General features: G+C 53.6%; 1 protein-coding gene across 4 annotated transcripts in view; it reads left to right on the forward strand.

The window, feature by feature from the left end:
• Positions 1-20,983, forward strand: part of Kiaa1755 (KIAA1755 ortholog) — a 41,171-nt gene that overhangs the window by 2,762 nt on the left and 17,426 nt on the right. For 2 of the 4 annotated variants that reach the window (XM_047540710.1, XM_047540707.1), the window contains exons 2-5: positions 10,252-10,449; positions 13,932-15,228; positions 15,683-15,880; positions 20,214-20,337. In XM_047540710.1, coding sequence (XP_047396666.1) covers positions 10,252-10,449; positions 13,932-15,228; positions 15,683-15,880; positions 20,214-20,337 — 1,817 coding nt within the window. Of the gene's footprint in view, positions 1-823; positions 1,196-10,251; positions 10,450-13,931; positions 15,229-15,682; positions 15,881-20,213; positions 20,338-20,983 lie in introns of those variants that run through there. The other 2 variants (XM_047540708.1, XM_047540709.1) reach the window with 2 other exon arrangements.

Below are 20,983 nucleotides of genomic sequence, written 5' to 3' on the forward strand. Positions count from 1 at the left end.
CGCGCTCAACCACTGAACTACATTCCCAGGCTCTTTATTTTGAGACAGGGCCTCATTAAGTTGTCCAGGCTGGTCTTAAACTTGTGATCCTACTGGACTTGCTGAGGACACGTACCATTGATGAGGGCCGGGCCCTGGTGATCTGATCGCCTCCTACTACCATGGCATTGGGGGTTAGGGTTCAAGGCATGAATGTGATTAACCTTCAGCCCATAGACACCATCTCCTAGTTTCTCAGTCTCTCTCCCATGGGAACAGTGGCAAAGCCACAGAACTGCCATCTCATCTCCAAGCCCTGACCTGGGCAGTCAGGATGAGCCGAGGCGCTCACGGGGCAGACCACGTTAGGGCAGATGCCGACCCTTCTGCTCGGATGAAGGGATGGGCCCTGAGTGGCGGCGCCCCCAGCTACCTGGGGGCCAAGGCAGGAGGACCGCAAGCTCCAGCGGGCAACTTAGCAAGGCCCTGTCTCAGAATTAAAATTCTAAACAAGGGCTGGGGGTGCAGTTCGGTGACATATGCGAGGCCCTAGGTTCGACCCCCAATCTGGGGGCGGGGAGGCAAGCCAGCAACCACATCGTCGTCGCCGCCACTCCCCGACCCCTTTTTACAGATGGAGACTGAGGCTTCAAAGCCCGGTGTCTTGTTGGAAGCGGAGGAGAGGAAGCTGGCGGCCAGCTCTGACTTCGCAGCCGGGCTCTGACCCGGGACTGCTGGGGCGGCGGGCTGGGGACCCAGGCGGGGCGCCGTGGGAAGCAGCGCAGCGGGCGGGACACGCGGCGGGAGCGGCTCCAGTGCTCTTGGCAGCCGGCGCAGCGGGGAGCGGGCGGGGGCGCCTGGTTCTCATCACCGCGGCGGCGGGCGGGGGGCGAGGCGCCGGCACAAAGGGGCCGCTGTCCCGCCCGCCCGCCCTCCCGGCCCAGGCGGGGAGCGGCGCTCGGACCTCGGGCGCCGCCCCTCGCTCTCTGGCTGTCCCCAGTCCCGGGCTCCGCGCGTCTCTCCCGGCACCCTGGCCTTCGGTCTGCGTCCCAGACCCGGATCGACCCTGCGATGGGGCCAGGGTCAGCGTCCCGGGCCGGCCAGTCCCGCTCGCTCCGGGGCTAGGCTGGCGGGGGCTGCACAGGACAGACGCTCCCCTCGGACGCACAGACCCGCGCAGCGCAGGAGAGGAGCGGCCGCCGGACCCGTCACCATGGTAACGCTTGCCCAGGCCTGGACCACCTCGCTCTGCTCCTTTCTCCCCCAGCCCCTACCAGACCGCCCTGGGGGCCCGGGGCGGGCCGCAACTTTTACAGCTGAGACAACCCCGGGTGCCTGGCCCGCAGTCTCTGCAGAACCGCCCCCCACCCCAGCATGGGTCGGGTGCGAGGCCAAGTTCTCCCTTGGCCTCTCCAGGCGTGAAATGGATGGTTGGATGATTTGTAAACTTTCGTGTTGTCCCAACCCAGAGCAACGATCTGAGCTTGAATCCTAGCTCGTGGGCCTTGGACAACACTTGGGGTGGTTTTGCATTTTAGATGGGGAGCTGATGGTCAGATATGCACGTGATTCCAGTGCGGGGTTTGGGTGGAGAGGGGAATTAAAATTCCCTCCCAGAGGAGCCCAGCAAAGCGGGGCAGGGCGGATTAATGGTGCAGAGTGGAAAAGGAACAGCTTTCCAAAATTTGGACTGGTTCTGCTATTTTAGACCCAGGGCTGGAAAATCAAATGTCGGACATGGGGTACTCCCATAGGAATGGGGGGTTACCTGGGGAGGGGCAGAAGGAGGGCAATACCTGCATGCTTGAGCCTCCCAGACTGGCACCTGGAGAAGGTTGGCACCATCTGGAGAGATGCGTATGTGTGTTTGTGCCAGAATCTAGAAACGGAATGAAAGAAAAGACTGTTTTCAGAGAATCCCAGCCCAGCTCCAGACAGGCCCAGGAGCCCCAGGCGGATTCACAGGAGCGATTTTCCTAATCACGGGGGATTTGGAGAAGGGCTGTGAAGACAGGCCAGGGCTTTAACCCCTTGACTGGGACCCACCATGTTGGACTGGTGTGGGTCTTCCCTCGTGCACGCCACGCAGAAGAACTCCGCACAGAAGTGGATTCACACACCACAAACACACACGGAGCCCACCAGGCATACTCCCCTCGGCTCACATGGCTGGATGCATGTACCTCTTCATACAAGCAACCTGCTCTCCCGTGCTGCCAAAATATGGGTACACACCTTCATCCATGTCACAGACAAACTGCAAAACCAGGTACCTAAATCGCACCAGCAGGACACATTAACACACATCGCTCAGCTCTTCGAAAATAACCATTTCAAACTAGTGGTTATTTACCTCTCCCTACAAGCAAGACCTTGTGCCCACTTTATGTGGGAGCTCATGTCTCTCACACCAATCTGTGTGTGTGTGTGTGTGTGTGTGTGTGTGTGTGCAAATGGAGATTGATCCCAGGGGTGCTCTCACCAAGATACATCCCCAGCCCTTTTTATTCTTTGTTCTGAGACAGGGTCTCACTGAGGTGCCCACATTGACCTTGAACTTGCCATCCTCCTGCCTTACCTCCTGAGTCACTGGGATTACAGGAATGTGCCACTATGCTGGGTTTCACGCCAGCTCTTAAGAGTAGATCGCTGGTATCTCTACCCCACAGGTGGGGGCCTTTGCTTTGGGAGCTTAGGTGACTAGCCACAGTCATTCCACCAGGAAGTACAAGTCAGGACAGGCTGGATTCTAATCCTGCATTCAGTTGTACTGCCACCCTGAGCCACAGTCTGCCCAAGGGCGTTTGCCCACCTCTCCTGGCTGGACCTAACTTAGTTATTAGTTTTAGAATCCAGAAACCCCTCACCAAACCCCAGATACTCAGATCAAGGGTCAGCCACTGGGCTGCCCCTCTCAGAGATGGAACAACTCTTTCTTCATTGGGTATGGTGGGCAGACTTTCCTAACCTTTCTGTCTTTATATATTAAAGATTATCACGGGCCCATCTCTCTGGCCTCACCTCCACACTCTAGCCACTCTGGCTTTGGTTTAGAAACTCTTACGGTTCATGCTCCCTTGTGCCCCAGGGTCTTTATACATGCTGTACCTGCGGGGAGGGGCACCTTTACCTAAGGGACACTTATTCTTCCTGGAAATCTCCACCCAGGTATCATCTTAGCAAAGCCTTCCCCATTCCCCTGGCTCTTGCTCTAGCCCACCATAGACTCCTCCTCCTTCATGGCCCCATTACAGTAGAATTTTTGTGGAATGCTTTGATTAATGATTGTCTAGTGTTTGGGGGCAGCTCAGTGTGGGAGATTCTCATGGTGAAGCAGTTTAGGGCTTATCCATTCCCACATTTCCCACATTTCAGTGTCTATTGAACAACTTTTATGAATCCACTCACCTGACCAAATATTAAGAAGCCACGTGTGGTGATGTGCGCCTGTAATTCCAGCAGCCTGGGAAGCTGAGGCAGGAGGATCATGAGTTCAAAGCCAGCCTCAGCAACTTAATGAAGCCCTAAACAACTCAGTGAGACCCTGTCTCTAAATAAAATTGTAAAAAGGGCTGGAGATGTGGCTCATTGGTTAAGTGACCCCAGGTTCAATCTCAGGTACCAAAAAAAATTATATATATATATATATATTAAATATTATATATATATGAAAGTTATATATATATGAAAATAATAAAAATATGTCTTTGCTCAATATTTTTCTTTAAATCGACTTCCTTGAGAAACATGAAATATATTTGAATAGGAAGTTTTATATCATAACTATAAAAAAATCAGCATCTGCTACCATAAATAGACATTAACTGTAAAAATCTACACAATGAAGGCAGATGTGTGTCACTTGTAGCTGAAGAGGTTGGCCGTGGACCCTTCCTCGCACGAGGACGGGTTTCATCTGCTAGGAAGTGTCTGAGAGGTGTTCAAGATATGCCGACCCCCTGACTTTCTGTGGTGTCAGCAGGAGTACTGGAGAGTAGCTTTCTTGCTGTGATTTCACACTAAGTGCCAGTCCTCCCAAGATGGTCCCCTGGGTCACCTGCAATCCCATCCCCTACTTTGAAGGAACTGCTCAAATCCAGTTCAATTCATTCACCTTTGCCAAGGAGCCTGCTACATGGTGGTCCTCCCCGCAGGCCCTGTGTGGGCCAGGGCCTCGGGGTCTCCAGGTCCGTGGGGAGTTAGGCCTGTTCACCGAGAGTCCTGAGCTGTGTGCTAGGTGGTGGGAGGCCCCTCTTCCTGGAAGCATGTGTATCCTGGAAAGCTAAAGAGAAGGAATGCAGATCAGTCGGGCTCTGAAGTATAGCTAGGAGCTCGCCCAGCCCAGGGAGGGGCACAGGATGTGCTGAGGCAGAGCTGTGACCAGGCGGCACTTCCTTAGGTGGCCCCGCCTTGGATTCTAGCAGGGAGATTTTAGGTGGCACTCAGAGGATCATTTTTTATTTTACAGGTTTTCATCTTAGGAGTGTTAGGAGGTTTTTAAATGGCAGAAACACATGACAATAAATAAAACTAAATTCAAGTTGCAGATGAATAGACAGAAAAACATTAAGTGAATTGCTATTAATAGATATCAAGCAAATGACAAATCAGGATAAGTAAACATGGCAAGAAAACCACTTGCAGGTGGCACATGGATGACTGACAGCCCTGGCTAGAGTGTGCAGGATGTTCAGAAGAAGTAGGGAAGGTAATCTGGGAGCTGACCGGTAGCCCTAAGCACCAGGCCAGAATTGGATGGCTGTGTAACAAAGGCCACTGTGGTGGCCAGAGGGGAGCCGGGCTGCTTCTCAGTTTTATACCCAGTTCTGCCATTTACTAGCAGAAAAGCTCTAGCCACAGTTTCCCAATCTGTAAAATGGGAACAAAATACCCAGCACATAGAATTATTGGAATGAGAATTAGTGGGAAAGGCTTGGGACAGGCCTGAGGCCAGAGACTCTCTTCCAGAAGAGGCAGCGCTCATTGTGATTATCACTGAGAGGCCTGGGTGGGAGTGGTGGGCCCCAGGGCAGAGGCAAAGGTGGGGAGAGGGAGAGAAAGGAACAGATGCAACACTAAGGCTCAGAGAGGTGCAGTGACCCGCTGGAGGTCAAGCAGACGATACACAGCGGAGCTGGACTTGAACGTGGGTCGCCTGATGCCCACTTGTTCTTGGTTCACTGCATCTGGGCTGTTTATCCAGTTTTGAAAGCTTTTTTTTCTCTTTTTCTTTTTTTTAATAAAGAGCCAATTCTCTCTCATCCCTCCACCCACACACACAAATAAAAAAGGGCTTAGTGCAGGAAGTTTCAGTTGGAAGTGAGCAAGAACTTGAGAACTGAGCAGAATGCTGTTTTTAGAACCTCAGCCTAGGCAGGTTTAAGAGGAGTGTCTTAGGTAGTCAAGTTCAGAGGTCACTATCTGACACCTGCTGGGCTGCATCTGGCTCACAGATGGGTTTGGCTTGGCCAACCGTTAAAATACTGGGAGGTTTAGTGAAAAAATCAGTAAAGCAGGCAAGTGGGCCACAGCAACGCTCGGCCTGTGCTGATGAAATGCGTGCTTGCCCCAGGCCCCACTGCTCCCTATTAATTCCCTGATGCTGAGGGTGACTGTCAGGGGCCCCTTGCCCAGGGGCTGGCAGGGTTGCTTTCTCTACTTAGACCATTTCTGTTTTCCGTGTCACCTGGTAGATCCCTGAAGGCCTATGAATCTGTGGCTACTGGTTTAGGCGTCCCTGGACCTGAGGCAGGGAGACACATCTTTCGAAGTTTTCTCACCAACTAAGGATTAACTGATCCCATTTAGGAACTCCATCCTGACTCCAAACCTTCCTGAACATGATTATACTTTGAATTCTATCATGTTCCTACCAGAAGGGTCCTTAGAGAACAGTATGCTCAGTGCTTCCCTTTTACAGGTGGGGAAACTGAGGCCAAGTTCACCTGGTGCATCAGGGGCAGAACCTCACTTCCCTGGCCATTTCTGCAGAGGTTGAAGGTAGCCCTAGGACCCTTCCCATCCCCCTCAGCTTGTCTGTCTTCTGTTTTCCCAAGCAAGGAGGCTGCTGATGTGAGGTGATACTACATCCTTCCCCTGATAGAGCAAACGGATAAATCTGGACCTTTAAGAAAAGTTCAGTCCTCATCTCAGAAGGCCCAGCTAACAACATCTGGAGAGACTATTTAAAAAGGGAGCCAGCCTTCCAAACACACACAATCACACCACCTCCCCATTATAAAAGCTATAGGAGCTGATTACAGAACATTTGGAAAACCCAGCACACTGTGAAGAAAATTAAAATACTGCCCCTGCGTCTCCCAACCCTGGGGATAACTGCAGCGAACACTTTTTATTTAATGACTCTTGGACTTTGCCTAAGCTTACACACATTCTGCAGATCACACTGTCTGGAAATTTTTCTTTAAAAAACTACACCCATCGGCAGTTTAGGGGAAGGGGGCTTGGTGGTGATGAGGCTTCTGTGGGGTGGTGGAAATCTTTTGCATATTGATCTGGATAATGGTTACAGAAGTCTGTATAGACGTCAAAATGTTTCATCCCGTATGTTACATTTATTCATTTCATTTGATGAAAAATGATACAATAATAATCCAGGCTTATTACAAAGACCAGAAAACAGACGCCTATGAACACTGCTGCTCTCTGTGTAGACAAAGCCACTGAAATAGATAGTTTCCTAGGTCCCCCAGACAAGGTCCCCATGTCAGTGCAGAAGGTCATGAGTGTCGCCAGCTGGCCCACGAAGTGGGCTCCTTGTCTGACCAGGAGTGCAGGGGGCGGGGGGAGTGTGGGGACAATGCTGACTTCGCTCATGCTCCTTTTCAGCTTCTCTCCTGCCCAGGAACAGTTAAAGGTCCTGCCCGGCTGCCTCCCTGGGAACAAATGGAAACATGAAGTTTCACGGAAATCATTTTGAGGGGTCCACGTCTGGCCGACACATTTGGGTGATCCCAGGCTGGGTTGATTTGGGATGGCGACTGGCCAGCGTTTCCCTTTCCCTGTGCGCTTCCCCGACAGCCGATGAGCCCCTGGGGTTCAGGCCTGGAGCAGGTGATGTGCTGGCCAAGAGCACGGAGTCCTGTGAACTTGGAACACGCTCGGTTTTGCTGGCGGCCCCTTAAATGGTTACAGCGTGTGGTGAACCGAGCCAATTTGTCAAAGCCAAGGGCGTCTCAGTCTGCCAGCCTCGCTCTTCAGAAGTAAACAGTTTCCTTAGGCACACTGGAAACAGGGAAGGACAGGCTGCTGGGCAGGCCACCCTTGGGGCTGGTGGCCTCCAGGCAGAACAGACAGCTGGAGACCCAGACACTGCCTGGGTCTGGGATGTCCCTGCTGGGCCCCAGCACCCTGGGTGGGTGAGCAAGAGAAGGTGAGTTGAGGCCTGGCCCAGTGGATGCCTGGAGCCTGCCATTGTCCCTGGGGTGACCGTAGTGGACTCAGGAAGCACAGGAAAGGGAGATGGCTTTGCACAGGGACTGGGACCTCGACTTTGTCAGGCAGGCTGAGTCAAAATCAATCACAATGAAAACAAGATCAGCAGCAGCACCCGCTCTTCCTCCATGGGCTACCCCCCAAACAGAGTGGGAAGTAGGATCCCCGTTACAGATGGGGAGACTGAGGCTCATGGAGGGAGAGAGGGTTTGGCCCTGTCCTAGTTTCCTGGTGGCTGAAGCGCTGCAGGTACCTACAGTTAGGACCTCAGGTATGCCTCTGGCCAGAACTAAAGGACCAGGAACCACATGGTCAGTCAGTCCCTTCCAGTTCTCGGATCTTCTGCAGCCCGAGGAAGCTTCCCCTGGCCATCAGATGTGTTTACCGCCCCCTTAATGCACTGCAGTCTGGCTTTGGGAGAAAGGAAGGGACTGGCTGAGAGCCTTTGGGAGGTGTCCCCAAGAAAACAAAACAAACAGCCCAGCTCAATCTGCACTTGAGGAAAGAGGCCCAGAGAGGGCAAGGACCTACTTAAGGCTGCACAGTGAGGTGGAAGAAGCCAGGTGTGCCAAGGTCCCAGCAAAGGCAGGCTGGAGTAGGGGAAGACACGTGGCAGAGCAAGGGCCACAGTCTAAATGATTTAGTGTGTTTCTGTGTTCACTGACGGTAGATACGGCGCTTGACTTCCCTGGCCTTCCTCCTGCTGTCCCCAGGGTTGCGTGGGGTGACAAATGTCGGGGTTTAACCTTGCTTGGTGAGGGTTGGGAGAGTGGGAAGAGGACACTGGACCAGATGAGCCTTTCTCTGCTCTGCCACCCTGAAGGTGCCTCCCTGCACCTCACTGTGCAAATAGCCCCTGCTGGGCACGGCGTGCTCTGGCACCAAGCCCCTGACAGCTGCTCCCCGAGAGTCCCCTGCCATGGCTGTGCCAGGCCCACCTTCCTTCAGAGTGGCTGTGGCATCCATCCACCCCCCCTTCTTCAAAGACCCTTTTTATTTCCTTGTATCCGGGTCGGTTTCCCCTCCTGAGCAAGCGCTGGGTCTGCATTTCCATCTCCCTTCGCACCTCAGCAACGGAAGGACCCAGAGCTGCGGTCAGTCAGGGGCACCCAGAACGGCTTCCACTGGGCTACTTAAGAGTTGAAAATCAAAGCCCACGAATCCTCTTACCGGAGCTGGTTGCAGGTCTCTGGCCTTGTCCAACTTGCCTGTTTTACAGGTGGAAAAATGTGGTTCCGGGAGGAACATTCTGTTCATCCTGCCACAAAATTTGCTGAGCACCTATTTTGTGCCAGACCCTGGGTCAGGTGTGGAGGCCCCGGGTGAATGGGAGCCCGTGTGTGCTGCGTTGGTTTTCTAGTGCTCCTCTGACAGGTTATCACACAGGCAGTTTAGAACAACACGACTTCATCAGCTCGCAGTCCTGCCAACCAGATGTCTGACGCAGGTCTTGCTGGGCTAAACCCACGGTGTGGGCAGAGCGGCATTCTTTCCTGAAGGCTCTGGGGGAGAATTCCTTTGCTTGCCCTTTCTGGCTTCTTGGAGCTGCCCACATTCCCCAGCTCTTCCTGCTTGTTCAAGCCAGCAGCATGGCATCTCTCTGACCCTGCTTCCATGGTCGCAGTCCCTCTGACTGTCTTCTGGAGCATCTTCTCCCCCTCCCTTTATTTATTTATTTATTTACTTACTTAGTTATTTATCTTTGGTACTGGGTATTGATCCCAGGGGTGCTTTACCACTGAGCTACTCAGCTTTTTTTTTTTTTTTTTTTTGAGACATTCCCCTTAAGTTGCTGAGGCTGGCCTCAAACTTGCAATCCTCCTGCCTCAGACTCCAGAGTCACTGGGATTACAGGCAGGCCCCACCCCACCTGACTACTCTTCCCCTTTTGCAAGCCCTTCCGTGTATTGCGGGCCCACCTATAGACTCCAGGAGCATCTCTCTGTCTTATGGCCGCTGATTAGCAACCTTCATTCCATCTGCAACCTCAATCCACTTTGGCCTGTACAGTGACACAGTCACAGGTTCCAGGGGCTGGGAGGTGGGCATCTTTGGGGGCCCCTCTGCATACTCTGCCTGTTCTTAGAGAGCCATAGATCATAGTGGGAACTGCCATGGCAGGGGCACAGAGGAGGGGACACCTGACCCTGCTGGGGTGGAGGCAGGTACCAGCTCAGAGAAGACCTTCTAGAAGAGGTGAGGGCTGAGCTGAGTCTTGGAGAGTAAGGAGCTGGCCAGGTGAGGAGGCCATGGAAGAGGAAGGGACAGCGACGGCAGAGCCCTGTGCTGTCATGGAGAGGCAGGGAGAGATGCAGAGAGACAGGAGGCAGGGCTGCATAGTGCCAGGGCCCGGGAGCCGGACCCGGGGCCTGTGTGTGTCCTGAACAGGGTCCTGAAGTCTGGGAAAGGTCCCCTGGGGCCCTGGTGGAGGACGGCTGAAGTGAGGAGGGCCAGAGATTGGCATCCAAAGTGAGGTGATTCCCGGGAAGAGGTCGTGGAGACGCAGCTCGGTCGGGGCAGGGGACAGGGCATTGTGTGGATGGCGAACTGTCCAAGGGGAAATGAGTGGAATGGCGGAGGGCTGCTGGTGGCAGGAGGGGGTGCCCAACACGCCGGGTTCTGGCCTCGGAGTCTGGGCAGGGAGGGGGTGGAGGAGGAGCCACAGCCTGGGAGGGGTGTGAGCAAGGGGAGGGGATAGGAGTGGCAGTCAGTTAGCAGGGGCCTTAGTCATAGGGACCCGGAGGGTCACAGGAAGTGCCCACTGCCCTCGTCGTTGTTGCTACCATTACTTTTCATCCTCTCCTTCTGTCCCCACAGGACCCGCCGTCCCTAGATGCTGCCATCCAGCACGCCTTGGCAGGCCTCTATCCCCCTTTTGAGGCCACGGCACCTACCATCCTGGGTCAGGTGTTCCGGCTCCTGGACTCTGACTTCCGGGGAGATGGGTTGAGCTTCCTCTTGAATTTCCTGATCCCTGCCAAGCGCCTGTGTGAGCAAGTGCGTGAAGAAGCCTGTGTAAGTCGGGAGGGAGGTGGGCCAGGGTCAGTTTCTCCCAGCAGGCCAGGGGCTGGAGGTGAGCAGAAAAGAAGGTGGGCCAGAGGGTGGCTTGTCTCCTAGAAGAGGTGAGGACATGGGATGATGTTCCAAGTGTCACTGCTTGCCAGCCTCCCAGATGGAGCAGGAGGGTCACTTGACCCCTCACCCCCTGACATCTGGGAGTCAACTACATCTGCACTTCCACCAGTGGAAGAGGCAGCTGTGGGCATTCCCTGGCCCTGAGGAGCCTGCCTGGGGGCTGGCATTATGGCCATCACCAGGCTGCCAGGCCTGAATTCGGGCAGCTTCCATGGAGATTACAGAGAATGCCCCAGAGCTTTCCTGGAGACCCTGAGGCATTAGGACGTGCACTTTCAACATGGAGACCCCTTCGAACATAGATCTCAGGGAGGTCTCTTCCCAGGAAAAACAGAAAAAAAATTTTAAGCAAGACTTATTGGCTGTAAATGACAGAGTCCTCACTCAGACCAGACTTGAGCTATCCACAGATCAAACCCTTGAAGACCCCTCTCTCTGCTTTCCAGCATCTTTCTTACATACTGGGTCTACCCAAAGGTTGCACCCAGGAAAACTCTAGGCTTATCTCCTGCCTTGGAAAGGAAAATGAACTAACTCTTCCCCAGCAGCTGCAGGTAGAAAAATCTCAAGGAAGGATCCTGATTGGCCAGGTTTAGTCACATGCCCATTCCTGAACCAATCACTGTGGCTGAAGGAATGGAGGCATCCGGATTGGCGAAGCTTGAGTCATATGCCCACCGCCTTGGTCAGGGGATGCGATCCCTAAGGAGATCAAGCCCTCTGATGCCTATAGCGGGAATTACCCACACTCGCACTGGTTTGCCAACCGTTTTCTGCCTTGTTATTTAAGGCACTACAGTTATTTAACATCTGCTGCCTGAGACTGCCCCCCACCCCTGACCAGTCTTTCCCAAATTGCTCACTGCCTGTCAGGGACACAGCTCATTAGGAGCAAAGCATAGGGCGGGAACTGTGTGCATCATTTAGGAACCAGGGTGGAGATGGTTGGAACCAGAGGAGAGAGACTATCCATCCAAGCTGTGCTGCACAGTGCCTGGCACATGGGACTCCTCAGTGCAGGGAACTGGCATTGTAGGAGGGAGGGGCTTCTCTGGAGATGTCCCCAGTGCCTTCCGTGTGCCCACGCTGACACTCTCTCATGCCCACCTCCCTCATCCTTACTCCTTCTCCCTGACAAGCTTCACAGTGACCGCTTCCTAGATTTGGCCATGAAAACCACATTTGCATTGTGCTCTTCCTCGGTTCAGCGTCAAGGTCACGACCTTTCCACATCTTTATTTTTTAATTATAGGCAAATTCAATTTGACCACAATCGCAGGCAAATTCAGGTCACCCCAGAGCAGGTGGGATCCACGTGGGATTCACAGGAGGGCCTCTGGGTCAGGTGCCCAGGTTCAAGTCCCAGCTCCATCACTGTGGCCCTCAACTTCTTGTGTGTAAATGAGAACAGGAAATCCTGAACCACCTGCACGGTGCAGGGCTGAGGGTCGAACGGGACAAGCAGGGCCCTCACCTCTGTGGTGCTTTGCCGTTTGCCAAACTCGGTCGGACTGTTCTGTCCTGTTTAATGAGAAGGTGAGAGGCAGCATGCTGTGAGGCACAGAGGGCTGAAGGCAAGGGGTGGCAGGGTCACAGCAGCCAGTGCTGCTGCTAGGATCTGGGTCATCACCTCGGGGTGCAAACACAGTCAGCTCTCCCCATTTCCCCAATTAATACTTCCAGTAAACTCAGGTCTCTTGCAGCCATGTCCAAAGCACGCAAAATTGTCCGGGACTTAGTTCAGCCATGGGACTCAGAATCTTTTCCTAAAGTCAGGTAGAGAAAGGCCTGTTGTCGGTCCAGGGAGGCATTGTTTCTACTGTCCCCGCCAGCATCACCCTTGAAGCTAGTTCAGCACAGCTGGGTGGAGAGGGAGGCTGGGCTGAGGGGCCCAGGTCAGCCTGCTCCAGGGTGACTCATCTTATCTGCCTATTCAGAGAATTTCTGGCACCTTCTCCTGTTTTAAAAAACCAATTATAAATGCTTTGCCTCACCTAGCCACGTCCTTACCTGCAAATGGGAAATTAGGTAAATAATAAACAACTAAATAATAAACATTGGACCCCAGAGGGACTTTTGGGTCAAAATGAGAACATGGAGTGTCTTTTTCAAGGTCATCTGGTGAATGAGAGGCGGGTGGGATCGCCTGACTTCCCATCCAGTGCTGCTCCTAGTTCTCTCTGCAGCTGCTCTACTTAGAAACTAGGCAATGACATAAAACAGCCAATGATTTTTTATTCTGATTGAAAATCTCCACACTTTTTAAAAGGATAAGCTTCGTCCAAAGGACAGGGAATTAATATTTATGGAACATTTACATGTTACATGCTAAGCACTTTACTGGCTTTCTTTTTTAATGTTTTTATTTGTGCATCGTAGTGACACACGATGCTGGGTTCCTTTTGACATGATCATACATGCATGGAATATAAGCTGCTCCATTTTGGTCCCCAGGACCTCCCCTGTCCCTCCCCTCCTCCATCCCCCGCCCCCCTTATTCCACGGTCTTCCTGCCCTCTTTGTTTTATAAATTGATGCCTTACGGAAACATGCAAATGGGGAATTCACTGTGGTGTATTTATGTGGCATAATTTGGTCGATTTCTTTGCACAGTTCCTCCCTTTTCCCATCCCTCCTCCCTCCCCCTCAATCCCTTTCCTCCCTCACAACCCCCTTCCTTGACCCCATAGATCTCCCTTCTATTTTCATGGAATTTCCCCCCCCCCTTTTTTTTTTCCTTTTTTTACTCTAGTTTCTGCATATGAGGGAAATATATTTTCCCTTGATTTTCTGAGCCTGACTTATTTCACTTAGCATGATGTTCTCCAGTTCCACCCATTGGCCAGCAAATGTGTATTGACTTGCACAAATATATATATATATATATACACATATATATATATATACATATATATATATAATAATTTTAAAAAATTATTCCTATTTGCAGATAGGGAAATTAAGGTTCAGATAAATTAGAGTTTGCCCAAATTAGTGATTTGTGCCTTCAACTCATGTCTCCCTGGCTTCACAGCAGAGGGCTAAGGCTCAAGGTGGACTGGGAGGAACTTTTGAAGGGAGGAAAGGGTATGGGAGTCAAGTAAGAAGATTTCATGGAAAAGACAGATAGCGCCTGGCACTCAGAGTTCGTCCCTTGGTCCCGTGGTCAGAAAGTATTTTCAAGGTCAGGGCCAAGCACAGAGTGAGGGTGAGGCGACCCCTGCACAGCCCCAAGAGCCAGGGCCACTTCAGGGCTGCGCCCGGGTACCTCTGTTCTCACGCGGCCTGTTCCAGATTCGCTGGGAGAGGGAGGAAGCGGGTCCATGACGAGGTCTGGGCCTGACCCTGCGTCCCCCCCGCAGGCCCCCTTCTCCCACCGCCTCTTCCTGCACGAGGGCTGGCCGCTCTGCCTGCGGGACCAGGTGGTGGTCCACCTGGCTCCGCTCAGTCCCCTCTCGCTGCGCCAGGGTGACTTCTACCTCCAAGTGGAGCCCCAGGAGGAGCAGGCCGTCTGCCTGATGATCAAATGCCTCTCCTTGGACCTCCGCACGGTGGACAAGAGGCGGGTTCCCGAGTCTTCCTACCCTATGATTTTCACCCCAGCGTGGCTGGAGGCCATCAACAGCGACTTTGAGGGACGTCCCCTACACAACTGCCTGGTGGCTTCAGAGAATGGGATTGCCCCTGTGCCTTGGACTAAGATCACCAATCCGGAGTTTGTGGACGACCGACCCCCAGCCGTCAATGTCCCTGCCCCCGCCTGGGGCTCCCTTCAGGCAGAGGCACTCAATCCCAGCGCTCCCCAGGAGCTGTGCCAGGCCAGCTCCCCAGGCAGCAGGACGTCTGGGCACAAGTATCCAGGCCTCATCAAGGTGGAGCAAGCCAGGCCTGCGGAGGTGGCCCTCAGAATGGACAACGCAGACAGCCAGGGCTTGGCAGGAGACTATGTGGCTCTTCTGGACCCTTCCCAAGAGAGCAGAGGAGGGTCTCCCACGAAGGAGCTGGGGACATCTAGCGGCTGTACTTTTGGGGCATCGGAGGAACTATCTAGAACTAAGGGAATTCCTCTGTCTGAAGGAATACTGCCTCTCTCTGAATCCAGTGGGGGGCCTTCCTTGGGAAAATGGGCTTGTGAGAAGCCAGCAAGCTCAGAGGAGCCCTGCGTTCGGGGCTTACGGAGGAAGATCAAGAACAAAGCGCCTGCCCATGACTCAGACCAACAGCCTCAGGGACCCTACCTTCATGTCCTGGAGGAGCCACTGGACTGTGACTCTGGCCTCAGGGCAGGTGTCTCAGAAGAGCTGACTGCCTCTAAGATGCAGGTACTTCTAGGAAACACAGAGACCATGGTCCAGCCCACACCTGGACCAAGACAAACCTCCTCCCCCCATTTTTCCCCAGTTTCCCTGGCCGCCCCAGCCTCTGACACCAAAAAAGAGAAGACCAAGCAAGAAAATGGGAGACATCCCCAGCCCATGACCTGCTCCAGTCAAAACACCTCCTCCTCCAGGTCCCCCACTCCTGGACTCAAATTCTCCTTTTTGAAAGGGCAGAGGCAATCCCCACTGACCCCAGAGAAAGCCTCGCTCCAGCAGGACAGGAAAGTCCTATGCTCGCTCTACTCTCCTAAACTCAACCGAGCCAAACCCCCGGGGAAAGGTAAGGTGCCCTGGTACTCAGCTGGACAGGCAGCTGTCATCTGGATGAGAGCAGGGTATGGGGTAGTTCTGGTTGTGAGGGGCAGGGACCACCTGGGCTGGCTTTGCTTCGGAGGTTTAGTGCCCAGTGTAGCTTATTGAGGCTGCAAGACTCATAGGTCCAGCATTCACTCACCCAAGTTCTCCTCCTAACTTTGCCACGCACTAGCTGTGTGACCTGGCTAGATATTTAACCTCTCTGAGTTCAGGTCTCCCTCTCTGTGGGATGGGGATCTCACCTGCTTCATAGAGATGCTTTGATGGTTCAAAGAGATACCAGAAGTAAGGCGCTTACCAGAGTAATCGGTCAATACTTGTAAGCTCTATCATCCATCAGAGGGTGGAAGACAAAACATTTTCCCCTCAGAAAATCCATCTTCTGCTTCACATCCGTTACTTGTTATTGCTTTTCCCAGATGGAACGACTCAGACCAAAACATCTGGCCCTGCCGCTGACTCAGGCCCACAGACTGGGGAAGAGGCTGGCTTCTCGGAACCTTCTGCGGGCCACCCAGGAAGAGGCCCTAGCCCTCAGCAAGAGTCCCCAGTGCCTGCGCCCAGGGCCAGAACCCTGGATGTCGAGGTTTTCCACTCCAGGATAGCATGTCTGCCAGGTCTCAGGGGACTAGTGGGGACGTGGAGGGAGATGGGAGGGAGATGGAAGTCCCAAACATCCTTAGACACTGGTGGGCAGAGAGGAGGTGGGGAAGCCCAGGAGGCCTGTGTTCTAGACCCAGCCTCCCTGGGCCTGCTTCCTCACCTTCCGGTGAAGGATTTTGATTAGATGAAAGCAATTTCTAGGTATCCATCCTCCATCCATCTCTCCATCTGCCCGTCCATTCAAATCTCAGTGAGGCAGCTGAGGTAGATGTTGAGTTCCTACAAGTGCAGCCCAAGACAAGGATTCTCAAGAAAGTAGTTTCTCAGAGGAGGGGGTCCCAGGAAAAGGGGAGGGAGGAAAGCAGGACAGGGCCAGGAAAAGAGTGAGCAAGCTGTGGCCTGACCCCAAAGGGAGCTCTGGAGCATGAATGACAGTCATTAACTTCAGGCTGATCCTGGATCTGTCAATCATTAACTTCAGACTGATCCTAGGTAGGGATGCAGGGTAAGCCAGTGATCTTGTTCAACCAAGAGCGCTTCCTGAGAAGGGGGCACCTGTAAGCCATTAATTGCCAATGCTTCTGGCCTCTGGGAGATGAGTGCTCTGCCTACTGAGTGTTTTGGGGTGAGCCACTAACAATATCCAATACCGAAGGTATTATCATTTCTGTTTAATATTTGTGCAGTAAATATTTACTGAACCCTGGGCTTAGCACTGGGGATTTATTAGGGAACAAGTCTGATGTGCTCTCTGCCCTCAGGAAACCTATATTCTCGTGGTAGAGAAAGTTCCACAGCTTATGACAGCCTGATGTAAAGAGAATTGTAACAAGGAGGAACTCCTGTCCCGGTGGAGCACAGGGGCCCTGGCCCAGGCTTCTGCTGGGACAGGTTAAGTGATATAAAAATGCAGTTGTACAGTGTGAGTGGGCGTTGACCAGGTCAAGTGTTGGGAACAGCAGGTGCCAAGGTCTAGGGACACCAGGGACCGCGGTGCTTCTGGGAACTGACTTTCCTGCAATTCTATTTTACTTCCTGGACTTCTACAGCTCTGCAGGACCCTGGGCCCTACCTGTCATTTGCAGCTCCTGGAGGGCATAGTCTGTCCTTTTCCTGGTCACTGTGGCTGGAATGTTTGCTGCTTGTTCCTGGGTTACTTGCGCACAAGGGTCTCACTATTCTCTGGGGCTGCCATGTTCCACAGGCTCCGCTTTCGGCTGTGGAAGGGCCCTGCCCAGGAGGATGGGGAACTGGGTTTCAGTTTCAACTCTATCGTCAGCTCCTTGGGTAAACTTGGAGAAGTAGCTTGCCTTCCCTGGGCCTCAGGTTCCCCTTGTGTGAGAAAGAACCGGCAGACAGGCCCTGGCTCATTGTCACTTCCTCCAGGATGACTCATTCATTCATTCATTCACTCATTCACTCATTCCTCCAGGATGCTGTCATTCTTGGGGATTGTAATACATGCGGAGGGACCCCAGGTGCCTGGTGCAGTGCGTGCTCAGAAAGGACTTGTTGACCGAATGAGCAGCACCACGTGACGCCCCTTCTGCTCCCAGCTTTGACTGCCTCTGACCTCCTCTTCTCCAGGCAGCCTGTCCTTGCCCCCCAGGGACTCCTTCCCTGGTCCTTCCCCATAACTAACTGCTCCCTCCCCAGTTTCAATTCTGAGATTCCTACTCTGCTGCTACCGCCTCCCCCACTGCCCCAGTCTTAATTGTCTTGGGTCCTCCTGCTCCCCAAACTTCAGCCTGTCGACCCAGCCGCCTTCTCACGGTCTTCCCAAGCCCATCATGTCCTCACGTCGCTCCTTCTCTGCTCGTCCTTACAATCACTTCCTCTCGATGGCCCTCAACTCCCTTGCCTTTCTCTGTCCCCTTCACCTTTACCTGGAGAAACCCCAGAAACTCTCCACCTGCTGCCCCCGCCCCCTCCCCACTGGACAAAGTTGGGAAATTCACACCACCTGGCAGGTCACCTGGAAGATTGAGTGGTGCCTTGGACCCTCCTCCACCCCGGGTCCTCAGTGACCTCTCACCGTCCTGAGCCGATGACTTCTCTCCTCTGACTATCCATGCCCCACCCCCACCCAGGACACCCTCAGCGGGTGGCCTTCCTTCGGGTCTCACTGAGCAAGTGAGAATGGAATCGCTCCTGCTACCATATTCCCCTGCCCACCACATCCGGGCCACAGAGGAAGCATCCCATGGGGGACTGTCCTGTGCTCCTCGTCTGCGGCCAACACTCCCTGGGGGTCTGCTCCTCTTTGCCTACTCAGGGACGTCCTTCCACCGCCCCACCAGATCCCCTCCTCCACTGCCCCCTTCCCACCGTCATTGGAACATGCTGGGCCTGCCCGGCTTACCAGGGGACGTTCTGGGCCCCAATATCGTCATTCTCCCCTCTTCCTTTCACACCAACTCCACACAGGAGTGGCCCCGTGCTCCCTGTCTCTGCATCCTCTCTCCTCTCCTCAGCCCCCTCTAAGCAGAATTCCTTCCCCACCCTGACACTGAGACGGGTCTTGTCAAGGTCACCAGTGACTTCTCATTCCTAATGCCAAAGAGAGTGGAAGGGTCCTGGAGCTTGGGCTGGCTCTGGACATATCTTGGAAATCTTTTTTGTCTCTACTGCTTCAATCACGTCGTGTTCTGTTTAAGAATACATTCACACTCGTTTCAAGTGCAATGCTTTAAGTTTCTTGCCCATTCAATGATGTGCCATCTCTCAGGACAGAATGCTGCTGAAAGGTACAACAGGTTTCCCAGTGGTTGTGGGTAGCCCCCTGCCCACCCCTGTCCCAACCTGCCATTCCCACTTCCATCTGAGGTTCAGAACCCAAGGTGGACACGGCAGCTTCAAGCCAGGGTTCTGAGTACCAGTGGTGGTATTGCTGGCACCAACTGTCAGGCCAAGGCAACATTTGGGGCAAAGGGGTCTCCTTGGCCCAGTCAAAAGCAAATCACAGGGACAACGGCCTGTCATTCTATTCAAGTCAGTCAGTACTGGCTGTGTGCAGAGCCCTGTTCAGGCCAGAGTTTGGTGGGAAACAAGTTATGTGAACAAGTCTCACAATCACTGTGTCCTATGACAGAACGTCCTGGGTACTTGAGCCCTTCTCTACTCAAAGTGTGGTCCAGGGACCAACAACTTGGGCATCACTGTGGAGCTTGGAGGAGATGCACAGTCTGGTCTGCTGAATGAGAGTCTGAGTTCTAGCAAGATCCCCAGGCATGCGGAATTTGGAAAGCACTGTGCTAACCCTCCATTCACTAGTCAAGCGACCTCAGGCATGGAGGATCTGACCCAGTCTTATGCTGAGCCCAGGGAAGCAGCAGAGAGCTTGAGCCCAAGGACTCCCTGCAGGGGCTGTCTTGCAGGATCTGACAAAGCCTACGTTTGCTGCGAGAACCAGGGTGGGGGACAGACTCAGGGACAGGGACACCTTCCCTGGGGAGATGGCATCTTGGCTGGGCAGCGAGAAGTGAGGGGAATTTCAGCAGGTGGAAACAGGAAGGAAGGGCACCCTTGGCAGGTGGAACAGGTGAACAGAGGCAGGAGGAGGGAAAGGCCAGGTGCATTTGGGTAACAACAGGTGAGCCCCTCTGGCTGGGCCACGGGCCGCAAGGGGAGACGTCGTGCATCAGCTTTGGCTTAAACGAGAGACATTCTTTCCTTACAGTCCTGGAGGCTGGGCTAACTCTCCTGGGCCTCAGGACCCCTCAGGGAGAGTGAGACACACAGCCAGATCCCTGGGCAGGCCATAGCGGCCCAGGTCCCAAGGCTGATGGCCTGCAAGAATACAGAGTGAACTGGTGACCGCGGGCTGCACGCCCAGTGGGCCCTGGCTGGAGAAGAGAACAGAGACTGCTCATTGAGAATGGCTGCCCCTCAGTGAGCCCGGATGTGATGGTCTCTCAGGTGCTGTCTCACTTGATCCACCAAATAACCTCATCAGCTCAGTATAATTTTTGTCTCATCTAACAGATGAAACTGAGGCTGAGAGATACATGAACTTGCCCCAGGCCACACAGAGAGTCAGTGCCAAGCCAGGACATGAACCCAGAGCTCATTTCAGAAACTTTGCCTCGGGTGCTCTGTATGCAGGAAGGTCCAAGGGGAGTGAGCTACGTCTGTGGAGGAGGGATTCAGAGAAGACTTCTCTCAGGAAGTGACTTCTAAGCCAGGGCTTTGATGGGTGAATAGGAGTTCACAGCTCACAGAAGAAGAGAAAGGTCATTCCAAGCTGAGGGACCAGTATGGGTGAAGGCCTGGTGACCACAGAGGAAGTCCCACAGGTAAGAGCCCTGCCAAAGTTCTCCCTGCTCAAGTGTGCCCTCTCTCCTCCAGGCAGTCGAGACAGGAAGGGGCGGCCCCTGCTTCTGGTGTCGACCGCAGAGGGAGCCTGGGAGGCACCAGGGTGCACGGCCTCGGAGGTCACCAAGCTGCTCTCCTACCTGTGTGGCATCCCCAGGTAAGGGCCTGGGCCTCCCTGACTCCATATCCACCTCGACCCTCTCGACCCAGAGCCCGGAACCAGGCACTGAGTGGAGAGGCCCTGGATCCTTCCCTCCCACAGAGCCAGTCCCAAGTCAGATGCTGGAGGGGCAGGACAGACCTGGACCCCGCCATGGGGAGACTCCTGAGCTGGAGGGAGAGAGGGATGGCCCGGTGACTTTCCAGAACATGGTGCAGAAAGCAGAGGGATGTTGACGATCACTAGTGTTTGGACTTGAGAACCACTTGCCTTCGACTCCCCTGGTGGGCTGTTAACACAGATTACTGGTCCCCACATCCAGCTTCCAATTCAGTGGGTCTGGGGTGGGAGGACCTGGGAATCTGCATTCCTGATCAGTTACCTGGTCGCACTGCTGCTGTGGGCCAGGGCCACACTTCGAGAATCACTGTTGTAGCCTGAGAAGGGGAGGAGCTAATTTCAATTGGGAAATCAAGGAGGTTTTCCCTGAGGAGTGATAACTGAACTGGCATCTGAATTATAAATATGTGATGAAAAAGTGAAAGGGTGAATGAGTGAATGAGTGAGTGAATGAGTGAGTGAGTGAGTGAATGAGTGAGTGAGTGAGTGAATGAATGAGTGAGTCAGTGAATGAGTGAGTGAG

The sequence above is a fragment of the Sciurus carolinensis genome, chromosome 2, assembly GCF_902686445.1.
Source record: "Sciurus carolinensis chromosome 2, mSciCar1.2, whole genome shotgun sequence".
Lineage (NCBI taxonomy): Eukaryota > Metazoa > Chordata > Mammalia > Rodentia > Sciuridae > Sciurus > Sciurus carolinensis.